Genomic DNA, 14,494 nt, shown 5'->3' on the forward strand with positions numbered 1-14,494 from the left:
CATGAAATTTTCTGTCTCTGATTTTTTGTACTTTTTTGCAGTCTGTAATGCTGTCAAATGACCATGACTTGACCAGTTTATTAAGTGAAGTAAGACTTTTTGAAAAATGGGGGTACAAAAAGGTTGATCATTTTAATTATGGCGTCCGACCGAAAGATAAGGACTGGAGTACGATGTGCCAAAGTATTCGCTTGCAGTTTATATTCCGAAGTTCTAAGATATTAATGAAATGTCCGAAAAACATATAGATTTATTAAAAACGATCATGGCAATGTATTTATATCGTGTCATTTTTTTCAGTAACTTTTGTTGTTGTTGCATATTTGCATAATAAATTGTGCGGTGAAAAAATAATCGGGATTCTAGGTACATTTGGCTTGTCATAACTTTTCGCGCTGTCACACACCCGAGTCACACCCCCTCTCTTATCTCTCCGTCGTGCTTTATATTGAACTTTTCGAGCTCAAGTCAACAACTCTAGTCACTGAAATTTAAGTTTGACTTTGGGCATCTTTTCATCATCAACACCTTCTCATCATTACACCTAGAGGATCAGAATACAGTGATTTGATCTTTAGATCAAGGAATCAAGTTACATGCGGCAGCAGTAGAACTATAATCGAGAGCGGTACCACATGGCAAAAGCACGGGGGATTGGGCCGCCAGCGGCACTCGCTGCAGCCGTCGGAGCGATTCCTGCTGGCTATCTTTGGCTCCGTTCCAGGTACCCAACATTTTGGAAAGATGTCCAATTCCTGAAGACATTTGGGCGTTTAAACTCGGAGCTACAGGCATTGATTAGTGCTGGAAATACAATCATAGATATTTTCGAGCAAAGGGCTCTAGAAAATCCTGACCATCCCTGTATTTTGTTCGAGAAGGAAGCGTATACGTACGGAGAAGTTCGGGCGAATGCTGCACGCGTCGCCCGCTGGGTGACCGCGGCTGATCCGACACTGAAGAAAGGCGATACCATTTGTATGCTGCTCCAGAACAGTCCTGTTTTTATCTGGACATGGCTTGGGTTCCTCAAGAAAGGAATTGTAACAAGTCTTCTGAACTTTAACTTGAAGCCATCTGCTATCTTGGAATGCATACGAGTCAGTGAGGCCAAGAAACTTGTGTTTGGAATAGGTAGGTACAGTTAAAGCTGATAATATAAACAACATCATGTTTTAAGAAACATATTCTTTTTAATTCAAATTGACCCCCTCCCAGCCCTTTAAGATCTCAAATGCAAAAGGTGCAGGCCTGATGATTTTTGACAAATTTTACAGTCTTTGGTGTTTAGACTCTTGTAAAGGTTGTGTTTTATTTTCTGACATAAAAAAAAATAGTGATTAGGCCTAGCCGCCTATATATAATTAATCAAATGAGATGCTTATTTCTGCTTTTGTTAAAATTCTCTCAAATTATCTTGATGCCAAATCTATTTGCTAATTTTTAGTGGACAGCATTTCCAACATTTTTTTTCACCATACAGTGTAGGACTTCAATTATTTTATTTAAAGGTTTTTTTCTCAATTGTTTATTTTATGGATGTTGCTTTTTTCAAATATTTATGAAGGAATTTGTCCAATAAAAATGATTTTGATCAATATTTAGATTAGAATGGTTTAGAATGTGAAAATAGCTATTGTTTTGTGGCATTAGGAATACTTTTGCTAGAAAGAGTTATGAATCATTACAACAATACATCTAGAAATATAAATATCTTTCTTCTAGAACGTTCTGCAATTGTTTATAGTACATATAGGTGCTGAAATAGCTCTACAGTATGATAAATTGATAACCTTTTGTTTGTGTTCAATTTCATTCTTGGTGGCTAGGTGGCTGCTTACACTCATTCAATGAACAAGGTTATGATATTAAGTGGCTACATATCTACAACAATCCAATTTTTCAAAATATTTTGTTATGTAGAGTTCTTGGGTATCATTGAACAACTGATGCCAGACCTGCTGGCCCTCAACGTTGAATTATGGATGGTAAACGATTCCGGGATGTTTGGCGTGGAGTATCCAGTAGAGGTCGTACCCATGGATGTTGGCATGATGTCGGGTGACCCTCTCCCAAACGTGCCAATGCGGATGGAAGAGATCTCATCATACATCTTCACGTCTGGAACCACAGGTACAGTACATTTTATTGAACAAATAGTGATTTTTCGCTGACAACTGCTATAAGCTACTGAAAATTAATTTTGCCTTTTATTGGCTCAAAACAGACAAGTCGGTGAAAATCATTTGCTTCATGAAACTCTCTACTCAATAATTTTATCAAGATCCCAAGTTTATTTCTACTTATTTTTTACATTCCTAACCACATAAACTACAAGCTACTACTGTTATAAGCTACTGAAATTTTGCCTCTAATTGACTCGAAACAGATAAGTCAGTGAAAATCATTTGCTTCATGAACTCAGATCACTAGTTAATGACTTTATCAAGATCCCAAGTTCACATTCTGCATATATTTTTTGGTTGATTTAATGTATTGTCATCAATGGTAAGAATTGTCATCAATGGTAAGAATGAGAACTCATATTTTCTTGGTTGGGAAAACATTGGTGATTTCTGTATGTTTGTCTTTTATGAGGAATACATGTAGCCTGAATGCTCAATGTTCTGCCAAGGGAGCGAGTTCGCTGAATTGGTATTAAAAGCGTCTGCCTTTTGAGACGTATAAAGATTGACCAGTGTTGTGAGCTAATATTTCCCTACCGTGTTTCATTGATGTAGGCTATGCTACAGTGGAAAACACTTTGTCTCTCTGATAGGATGTTAAATGGAAGTCCCATGTAGAGAAGAGTTAACCTTTGTATGTTATGAACCCACTTCATGGTGTAGTGGTCACCCTGCAAACCCCTCCTGAAATGAGAGCAGTGACTTTAGATAGAAAATATCTTACCAAAAATATATTAGTGCACTGTAAGAGATTCAAATCCAGGACTTTGCAGTTCAAAATCCTTGGGCTTATCTACTGGTCCACATCACCACTATACCTCCGATATATCCTCATCAATTTAACTATGTACATTTACATGTACAGTACTTTGAATTGCTTGTGTATTGACTAAACCCACATCATGCACTAGTGTACTAGATCCAATAATCTTACAGCATTCATGGTCTATATTATAGCTTGCTACAAATCAAACATATCTCCTTTCATGTTTGACAGGTCTACCTAAGCCAGCAACAATTCCTCACCGGAAGATCCTCCGTGGATTATTTCTCCATTACTTCTCAAACCTGACACCGGATGATGTGTACTATGTGGTGCTACCTCTCTATCATTCGGCTGCTCTCTTTATAGCTGTTTGTACAACTTTCTTCCATGGTAAATAATCTGGATGTTGAAACAAAGTTATCAGTCATCCCTTTTAAGGATGATAACAAAGTTTAAAAAATGAAACTACATTGTAACTTTACTCAATGTAGCATGACTTAATAAAACTATGCCTGGGAATGAAAACAAGATTCAGAAAGTTGTGTGAAAAATTGAATTTGAAATATTCATATTTTGGGGTATTTTGTCTATTGAATTTCTATTTTTGTTGCAGTGGTTGACACAGTTGACACAACATAATATGCACCAAGGCCTATTAAAAAAAAGCCAAATACACTATACAGTGCGTATCAAAAAAAAGTTTACACTTTGAAAAAGAGCTGGGAATTCAAAAATATACAACATGTGGGTATTTTTTTCACATACAATATTGGTTTAGGTCTCATCTTTCCAATGAAAGTAAAAGTTTTGACAGAATGTTACAACAGAGTGAGCACTGTTCATTTCTGTAAAGCTCACAGAAATCTGTTTGCGCAGAAATGCTTGTTTTCACGCTGTGTCAAGGGGAAAGGGCAAAATCAAACTTACCCTGCGAAACATTTCTCATACATTTCCCTTGCACTTTTAGTCAATTGAAATAAAACGGATATATTAAAGCATTTTGTAACAAATTTGCCACCCAAATTGAAATTTCAACATTTAGTGAGCACAACCTTTACCCTTTTTGTGCCAGCTGGATCTGAGGACATAACTGAATCTGAACAAAAGTTTACATCAGACATCTCCAGCATTGTTTTTCAATGAGTTTTTATTATTTGAAGTGGGTTTACATTTCATTTTTCATCTAATACTTGTTTTCCACACTTTTCCCAAGCTTGACAATGATTTACAAAATTAAAATCAAGCCTAAGCCATTGCATGTAAATCACATCTCAGTGTAAAGCAAATAACGTCTCGATAGCCTCGGTGTATGGGGGAGTGGGATGGGGCGCAATGCACTCTTCGAAGTGTTTTGGGCAAGGAAACAAGTTTAAAAAGGTAAAAGATATCTTCAAATCAATTTATCTAGCTAAATTCCACGTTTTCTTCATGATTACAAGGTCTACTTTTATTTGCATAACTATTTCAAAGTTCTGCGCAAATCATTTTTCACTAAATTTTCAAAAGCAAGTGGTGCTTACTCAAGCGGAAATATTTTTTGACAGTTATATCGTCATTTGCTTAAATGGACCTATACTAATGTTAAAATGTGGAAAAATCTTCAGGAAATTATAAATGTATAATTTTACAGGATTTATTCAAAGTGTAAACTTTTTTTTGATACGCACTGTATAAAAACACAAATATGTGATATTTTACTTTTTTGGTTGCTCTGTATATCAATTTTGCCATGACTGGTATTAATGGATTAAATATAAGATTTCTATTCAGGACAAATATAAACTCTGACAGTTGAAAAGCTGTTCTGATGGAAGTGTGCTATTCATATTCCCAGGAGGATATATAGGGGAAGGCGGGGTAAGTTGTGACAGTTTTGGCTATTTGCATGTTAGAATTGATATGATTAATAATCTTGTCGAAATAAGTACCTTGCCTTGAAATTTAATTCTTCTGAAATATTTTCCACCTATATATAACTTTCTATCCCCACACTGAAAGTCATCGTGACCTATGAAAAAAAGGATGTCAAATGGCTCAACTTGCCCCATATATGGGGTAAGTTTGAGCCACCTTCTGGGGTAAGTTGAGCCACAAAAACTATGTACAAAATGTATGAGGGGAGAACCAGCATGTCAATTTTTTGTTTAAAGTTTTTTCACTTGCTAATTCTCTATAAATACTAACATCCTTTAAAAGGAAAAGAGCAGTCATGTAAATTTGCTCCTTTCAGCCAGCATTTCAATCGATTTTTATGGTTTGTTTGTTTTTTAAGATACATTACCATAGGAATTACCATGGCTCAACTTGCCCCATGCTGTTTGGCTCAACTTACCCCAGTCCGAACTTAGTGCGATAATTTTGTATCCACACATTTATTATGCATCCATCATATAAAAGACTATGGCAAGAATGAAGATCCATACCTGGACTAATGATGTTGTTATCATGTCTTTATTATATTTAAAGACGTGTGTGTTTATAAAGCACTTATCTATTTCACACTCTTTTTTACTTTTTTGGCTGAAATTCATATTTTTCCCTCTAAAAAAACTACTTTTTGTTTCAAAGTTAAAAACAATGTGGTGGGGTTAGGGGTTATGCTATGGGTCATCAATACATGACACCACCACAATGTCTGACTCATTCATTATTGGCCTGGGGCTGGTGGCTCAACTTGCCCCTATGCTCAACTTACCCCGCCTTCCCCTATGCAGTAACAACCATCAAATTTTCTCAATTGGGAGTTTGGTCGGTAATTAAAAGCAGCGAATTTTAATCTTTATCATAATTTGGTAATGATAAGATAATGATGAAGTCCCTTGATGGCCATGGATTAATTTAAGCCATAAAATAAATACGATTATGCTGAGTGATGACATTGATAGTAATAAAGTAATAATATCGGTATGAGTACAGTAATTTAGGATGATAATACTGAGTGAAATTGAATTATAATGGCATGTTCAAAATAACTTGGAAACTGATGAAACAAAAAGTTTTTACATGTACATAAATGTTTACGGTATCAGCAGTAATACAGTATTGGGCCTACTATACTCCTTTTTTTTTACATCTGTAGGATGGTATTGAATACACAATTTTGAACTTGCAGATAATTCAAACTAAAATGAAGCATTCTACTGTACATCCTACCTTACAAAATTAAGATTAATTTTAGAAATGTACTTTCACTTACTACACAAGATGTCTGATCTTATTCAGGAGGGACTGTTGCACTGGCCAAGAAGTTTTCTGCCAGTCACTTTTGGGATGATGTTCGTAGACACAATGCTACTGGGTTTCAGTACATAGGAGAGCTCTGCAGATATCTTATAGCACAACCAAAGGTAAGATATTTTTTGTTGAAAGTGAATGCTTGAATCTTCAGGGGATGGGGGCTCGGGGGGTTAAAGTGATTTGAAATAGAGAATCCAAGATATACTTTCCAACTGATCTTGTATTATCATTTTTGTTGTGGATTGCTATCAATATTTTGTGAACTGCGCTTCAACAAGGTCTCTTGGCTTTATTTATGCAGTTCCCCATTTCATTTTAATTATTACTCTTTGTTGTTAGTAGTCTATCATATCTTGTAATATATATATTTTTAATTGAGAATGAAATGAATGCGAATTGAATTGATTTGTAAGAAAAGGAAATTTTCATTCATCATTTTGCACATAAACTTGAGAATGATTATTAAATATTATAGAAGTAGGAACTGCAACTTGTTTTATAAGCCTATTTAGCATTCAAGAATGAAAATCTTTGAGAAACCTATTTTAAGTATATATCTAGATTTAAAAAGTTAAATGTTCCTGAAAATTGTATTACAAGGAGGAGAGTGTGTTGGCTTTATCATACTTTAAGCTGATATACATGTGAATAAGGAATTCATTCATTTCATGTATATTCTATATACAAGATCCTTATCTTACACATATCATTGGGATGGATTTCAAATTTTATGCAATATTTTTATACGATTCAAGTTGTAACTGTTTTAACATAAATTCTTAGGCTATTTTTCTTGAATTAGAGGTTCTATAGAATGTTACTTTAGTACATGTATGCCATTTTAACGCACCATTTGACCTATTGATAATGTTATCTTAGCATATCAGTGCAGTATAATCAATGCTGTACTTTGGACTTCCAAGTTTTGGTCTAATAAGTCCTATTGTTAACAAGGCATTCCATCCCTGTGTTTCTAACTGTAAACCAGACGTTAAAATTGATTTGATTTGAATGAGTTCATTTAATTCAAATCCATTTAAAGGGGGATTAATTATGATTACATACTCATAGAAATGACATGAAACCAACCTAACAATAAGTAGTTCTAGCTAGATTTATCCACAATTGTAATTATATTCACCAGAAGTTTAAATCTTTTTCTATTTACTTTGTAAAATAATTACCTTCTTAATCTGATCACCACCTTGTTTGCTTTTTGTTATTACAGAAGATTATTTGATTTGAATATATTTAGACAGTGTCATTTTGTGGAAAGCAGTTGAGAATGCTATCTTTATGGCAGACTTCAGAGTGCATTAGTTGGTGGGGGGGGGGGGGCATTATGGATAAACAAATTTGTTCCCCCTGATACTTGAGTTGTGGAACTTCTTTTAAAGGAATTAACGCAAGTTATTTAAAGAGCCAATGAATAACAGATCTATGGAATGTTTATATTAAATGTTACCAGATATAACTACAAATACATGAATGGATATTGTAACTGGGCCACTTCTTACAAAGGGTTGTGCTCGATCCAATCAATTGCAACTATGGAAAGCCAGCAAAGTCTACATATAAAATGCATGTTCGTTAAAAAAAATTCTAGATATGTATCCATAAAATCATTGATTTCTTGACAATTGGCATGTTCTCCTTTGTTTACAAAGGACGTTTTTGCAAATTCCCTGTATAAAAATAATGACACTGATAGATTTCCATAGAGTTACAATTGTTTGGATCAATCGTAACCTTTTGTAAGACCGGGCCCTGGTAGCATGATTAGGAATTTTATTTCAGGATTAAAAGGAAAGACAAATGCACATATATGTAAAGTAGTAGATTTCACTTTTTTTATTTTATGCTATACAGCGAATGGACGATGGCAAGTATCCAAGAAAGATGAAGATTGCATTAGGAAATGGTCTTCGTCCTGAAATCTGGCAGGAGTTCCAAAATCGCTTCAACATCGAGAAAATAGTGGAGATTTACGCTGCAACGGAAGGCAATGCTGGTTTTATCAACTTTGACGGAAAGGTTGGGAGCATTGGACGGTACCCATGGATATTGAAGGTATTCTTATTCATATTATGGATTGACATTTGGAATAATGTAAACCATTGACACAGTGCATTCATCAATTTCTCAAACAGATGGTCTTTATTTATTTTATTCATTTATTTATTAATTTATTTTATAATCTTTAAATTGGGTAGCCCCATGAGTCTGAAAACATATTGGTTTTCTTTTAGACCCTGTATACTGCAAACCAATTATGTAATTATACAATCAGTAATACAGAATGGTGAATATATTAAAAGGCCTTTTTGAAATTTTAATCTACATGCAAATATTGTAGATGGTATAGTTTCACTAACACCTTATTTTAATCTGTGAACTCCAGCACACTTTTTTTTTTTTTTTTTTTTTGGGGGGGGGCATTGTTCTCATTTGGTTTAACAGATTGACATAGAGTTATTCAAGTGTTTCAAGTCCTTGAAGCTTTGCAGTGTATGTTCGGTTCTGCTGCTCCAGAACTTTGGAATAAACCTCCTATGAGAGGCTTCATCCTTGTTGGAGACATGTGTGTAACCAGGCCAGCCACCCCAAAACCAACAAGAAGTTTCTGGTGAAGGTTCTCTGTAAATAGGAAAATCAGCAATTTTGCTCTTTTAAAAGTAAAAATGAGAAAATTAGTTTATTTGAAACAATTATTCTTCTTCATAATTTCAATTTTTGAAGATGTAACTAGGTAAATAAAACACAAGATAGTCTGACTGATTGGAAGTTCATTGAGATTGCATGGTGTGCACATCTCATGCTTGACTGAACTCCCAAACCTAGTCTACTCCTTTATCCTTTGTACATGTAGTTCTCATTAAATGTCTTATCCAATCAAGAATGTGTATGGGTTATTTTGATAAATTTTGGCAAGTTATAGATCATATCAATACTGAGGATGTGCTTTTTCAATCTAAAAAAAAAACCCTCAAAATTCATTTTCTTTGGTGTGACTTCTTGTTGGATTTGGGGTGTGTGTCACATATGTATTTGATTATTATCGTATTTGTTTCTTTATTGTAGAAGTATAAAATGCATATCAAAGCAACGTTGAGTATTACATACAGTATAGTGACTTCCATGTATGAATTTCTATTATTACATTTACAACAATTAATTTTTTTTATCTCTCTTTGTTTCTAATTATCTTGATAGAAACTGATTGGCGGTGTTGAGCTTGTGGAGTATGACTTTGCAACGGGAGAGCCTAAGAGAGGGAAAGATGGCTTCTGCAAAATGGTTCCTATCGGTGTGTTTAAATTTTGTTTTTCAATGTAAGGTATTGTTAGCTGGTTTATTTTTCATTTCTTGAGTTGTGAATTTTAATGCATGTGCATTTTTGTGATGTATTCATGATGCCATAACTAATTGAATTCATGGTATATGTAACCAAAGTATTGTGAATTCATGAACCCCCAAAGATTAAATGAAATAAATTGGCTGTTTTGTATAAATATTGTGTAAATTTACAGTGTACTGGTACCATGTACGTACATGAATAATTAATGGGAACCCTAATACATTGGTTGGCTCGAAGTACACATAAAATATGTTACTTAATGCCAGCACAGGATTCATTCATTCATCTGTAATTTCATCAGTCAATTAAATATTCCAATTTACAACTCAATTTCATGCTACTACTGCTGCTGCTGCTACTGCTACTACTACTGCTACTACTACTACTACTACTACTACTACTACTACTACTACTACTACTACTACTACTACTACTACTACTTCTACTACTACTACTACTACTACTACTACTACTACTACTACTACTACTACTACTAGTACTGCTACTACTGCTACTACTGCTATTACTACTACTACTACTACTACTACTACTACTACTACTACTACTACTACTACTACTACTACTACTACTACTACTACTGCTACTGCTACTACTACTGCTACTACTACTACTACTACTACTACTAGTACTGCTACTACTGCTACTACTGCTACTACTACTACTACTACTACTACTACTACTTCTACTACTACTACTACTACTACTACTACTACTACTACTACTACTACTACTGCTACTACTGCTACTGATACTACTACTGCTACTACTACTACTACTACTACTACTACTACTACTACTACTACTTTTACTACTGCTACTACTGCTACTGATACTACTACTGCTACTACTACTACTACTACTACTACTACTACTACTACTACTACCACCACCACCACCACCACTACAACTTCTACTTCTACTATTACTACTACGAATACTATTCTGCTACTCATAATGATGATGGAAATAATAATATTCCTGATGATTAATAAGGATATTGATGATAACAATGGTGGTGATGATTAAGATGATAGAAATAATAATGGCAAAGGTAATGATATTATTAATAATGATAATGATACTGAGGATGATGATGACAATGATAATGACATTAAAAGTGATAATGATTATGAAAATATTCATGATACAGATACTGATAAGAGTAATAATAATGATGATAATATTATCCATCTATTAATGCATACATCCACACACCCATATCTTTAATTTAATATTCATTCAGCCATACACACAGTTTTTTTCTGTTGGATATTGTCTACCTGTATTTGATGTATACTGCATGTTCATGTGTGTATGTGAAGTGCCCTGAAATATCAAATGCAATGTGTTTACTTCATAATGTAATCGATTGTTATTTCATTGTTACCAATGTCTCCGTACAGGTCAGACTGGTCTTGCCATGTTCAAGATCGATGACAGGAATCCTTACACCGGGTATAAGGGTCCCAAGGAGAGAAGCGAGAAGAAGATCGTGAGGGACGTCAAGACCAAAGGAGATGCTTACTTCAATACCGGTGACCTACTCAGGATGGATGAAGAAGATTATATCTACTTCATGGACAGGATTGGCGATACGTTCAGGTAACTCGTGGAATGATGCAGACATATCATGTATAGTGTTCAGGGGAAATTCCTTGAAATTAAACTGAAGTTGTATTTTAGTGAAACACATCCGGGTGATACTAGTAATGGGTAAATGGTTTTAGCTGGTAGATTAATTCCTTGTAGGCATTGAGCTTTGAGATGTACATCAAGGCCCTGGCCATGAGGGATTGCTGTGACAATGCTCAGTAGGTGGTTTCAGACCGCCTCAAAGTTCGTCAGTTCCAGGTATTCTCTAATCGGGAAATACCGGGTATTTTGGTAATGTGAAAGCAAACTACGCGTAATTTCCCCAGAAAGAAAATACCCACTAAATAGTAGGTACTTGGCAAAATTATGGGAACTTTCGCGTGGATTTTTCCAAGGTCGCAGGTATTTTGGCAATGTGAAAGCAATTTATGGGAACTTTTAGCCCAGCGTGTTGTTGGGCTTGGGTGGCTGCTGGGCTAGTGATTTTAATCTCGCGCCTTTGCCTGTTTATCAGACCATACTGCGCATGCTTGTAACTTCAGGAACTTATCCGAAGGCAGGAATAATTAATGGGTATTTTTTAGCCTAAAAAAGTTCTCGTAATTTAACAGGGATTCTCGTGATCGAGGCGGTTTGAAACCACCTAGTGCTCCCAGCTACAATATAATAACTCTCCCATGGCAAGGGCATTGATGTACATGAAGGTAAATCAAGGGCAGTATCAGAAAAACTGTAATTGTATCTGAAGAGGAGGCCCGATTGCTCAGTCGGTAGAGCGGGGGTTTCTGATTCCAGTGACCCGGGTTCGATTCCCACTTGGTGCGCTAGTGCCCTTTGGTAAGGCATTAATCTTCATTACCGAGTCCCTCAGAGAGGACCTTAAGACGTCAGTCGTCTAGTTGATTGCTTACAAGCATTCCTGCTTTCTTAGCAATCAGCTAAAAACTCACCACCAGCAAAAAGTGAGTATTATTGGAGTGTATTCATATACATTTTCTTTTGGATCAATCCCTTTTTTTTAATCAATGCAGGTGGAAAGGTGAGAATGTATCTACCATGGAGGTGTCCCAAGTATTGAGTTCCCATCCTGATATAATAGAAGCCAATGTCTATGGAGTACACATACCAGGTATGGATTATTATTTCTACTTAACTATTTTGGTATATTTATGTTGAATATGTAATGGCGGAGTGAGTACTCGACCCAGTTTCCTGTTCAATTTTTGCTCACTATTTATGACTTGCTTAGATTGATTGAGATTGAAATGTAGAGAGAAGAGACTTGATCTTTCAATTATGTACCGCGCATGATGATAGCCCAGGGGAATAGGTACATTGTACATGTAGGCAAATTAAGATTGTAGTGTGCAATTTTCAGTTAAATCTGCTGAATCAAAGTTTGAATCCAGCCACACTCATGCAATAGATAGAAATATGGATTTAAAACTGTTTGGACCACTTTATTAAGACATGCAGATCTCATATTCATATTTTTGTATGAGTTGAACTAATTATGTGGACCCAAGTTCTTTGACTTTTCTAGAGGTACATATACCGATATTGTGCCATATTTGTTCAAGATGCTTGTAGATTTCTGCATGATTAAACAAGACATTTACAAATAACTATGCTAAAGTCAAATTTCCTTGAACCACAAAACTCTGTTTGACCTTGGAGACACTTGACTGAGAAGAAAAGATTGTTTGAGATATGGAAGGTGGACTGGGTGTTGTATTTGTGCTACTACAGATCTTTGTGATAAAGTACTAAATCTCACCTACCTTCCTGTGTATTTTATACTGAGCGTGTTTCATCAACATTTTTGTCTGACAAGTTGTCAGATCTGACAACTTTCCTTGATTCTGATTGGCTTAGAGGCACTGTTACTATGAAAACCATCAGATAAAACAGGAAAAATCCTTTCATGAAATGCTCCCTAGGTCACAGCCATGAAACAAAGAGACCTTTCTATTGTTTGAAAAATCTATGTCTACAGGTCAAGATGGACGGGCGGGAATGGCAGCCATCGTTCCAAACAAGGGCACCAGACTAGACTTTGGTGATGTCTACTCCCACGTCGCTTCTCTCCTTCCCGACTATGCCTGTCCAAAGTTTCTTCGCGTCATGAAAGAGATAGAAATCACAGGTACTTTCAAGCATAAGAAGACAGATCTTGTCAAGGAAGGGTTTGATATCGATAGCATTCCTGATGAAATCTACATCATAGAGCCGTCGCAGAAGGCCTATGTTCCCTTCACAACCAGGCATCTAAGTGTAATCTTGAGCGGACATTCAAAGCTATAGAGGGAGTCTTCCACTCAGAGCTATCAGAGTCACTCATCAGGAGAGTTTGGTAATTAGGTTAACTTGATTTAGTTGGTTACAATGTGTTGGAAACTGCATTGGCAGGCAAACACAAAAGAAATCAAATGATACCTGTCTTATTTGTGACCAGTGTAACTGAATAGGCCAATAACTCTGTATACATACATGTATGTAATTCAACCGAGAGCCATATGTTTTTACAAAAGAATAGATACCTAATGATCATGCACCCCACTCCCCCCCAAAAAAGAGAATAAAATCTTGTGCAATTTTATTTGTGACTAACTGTGAGCCCCCACTACAAAATTACCAATAAGTCGCAGTGGAAATTTTAGTGTAAAGACCAACATTTCAGCAAAATCCATCAACTCCTTTGTAATAATCATCAATACATTTGAAGTCTTCACTCTGTGATGTGCAGACTTGAAAGATACTATTTTACACTCTTTTATTTTCCCCTTATTTTGAAAAGAAATTTTGATTCTATTTTTTACTGTGTTAGACCTTATAGCAAGATACATACCATTTTAAAGCTAAGATGTTGCCCTCTCCAGCACAAATATAAAACGGAAAGTTAAATATAATGCGTACTACTAGTGGTCATTTTGTGGTGGAGGGTCATGACCTATAAATTGACTACACTCTGTGTATGGTTGGCTCCAAGAGCTGTATAAAGGGTCTTGTCAAAGTTATGACTATCATGTTCCTTTTGGGCCCTGTAACGCAAAGGTTAGCGATAATCACTTGTTTTAAAGAACGATTCTGATTGGTTCCAAGTCAGTCTACTGAGCTAAATGTGCATGCAACGATGATCGTGATAGGCCATTTGCAGAGAGCCAAGTTGGCTCAGTCGGTAAAGCGTCTGCCCATCGAACCAAAGATCGTGGGTTCGAGTCCACCCCGGGCGGATGACTGAAGCCAGTGCGTTGTGTGTAAACGTCTCTCCCCTGTTTCATAGGTGCAGGCTATGTTACAGTGGAAAACACTCCGTCCCTTGGATAGGATGTT

General features: G+C 35.7%; 1 protein-coding gene across 1 annotated transcript; it reads left to right on the plus strand.

Annotated features, from left to right (window-relative positions):
- Positions 1 to 391: 391 nt before the first annotated feature.
- LOC121415644 (long-chain fatty acid transport protein 6-like) lies at positions 392 to 14,400 on the plus strand. The gene is made up of 9 exons (XM_041608932.1): positions 392 to 1,134; positions 1,924 to 2,133; positions 3,184 to 3,342; positions 6,175 to 6,299; positions 8,059 to 8,259; positions 9,403 to 9,496; positions 10,972 to 11,170; positions 12,193 to 12,290; positions 13,158 to 14,400. Exons 1-9 carry the CDS (start codon positions 636 to 638, stop codon positions 13,463 to 13,465), a joined length of 1,893 nt encoding a protein of 630 aa, XP_041464866.1. The 5' UTR covers positions 392 to 635; the 3' UTR covers positions 13,466 to 14,400.
- Positions 14,401 to 14,494: the final 94 nt, after the last annotated feature.

Source organism: Lytechinus variegatus, chromosome 5, assembly GCF_018143015.1.
Source record: "Lytechinus variegatus isolate NC3 chromosome 5, Lvar_3.0, whole genome shotgun sequence".
Classification (NCBI taxonomy): domain Eukaryota; kingdom Metazoa; phylum Echinodermata; class Echinoidea; order Temnopleuroida; family Toxopneustidae; genus Lytechinus; species Lytechinus variegatus.

Bases quoted from the DNA above. Each gene is read 5' to 3' on its own strand.
- LOC121415644 (XM_041608932.1), top strand. From the start codon at position 636: ATGGCAAAAGCACGGGGGATTGGGCCGCCAGCGGCACTCGCTGCAGCC. The intron at 1,135-1,923 runs GTAGGTACAGTT...TTTGTTATGTAG, and splicing joins GAAACTTGTGTTTGGAATAG to AGTTCTTGGGTATCATTGAA. The intron at 9,497-10,971 runs GTGTGTTTAAAT...GTCTCCGTACAG, and splicing joins CTGCAAAATGGTTCCTATCG to GTCAGACTGGTCTTGCCATG.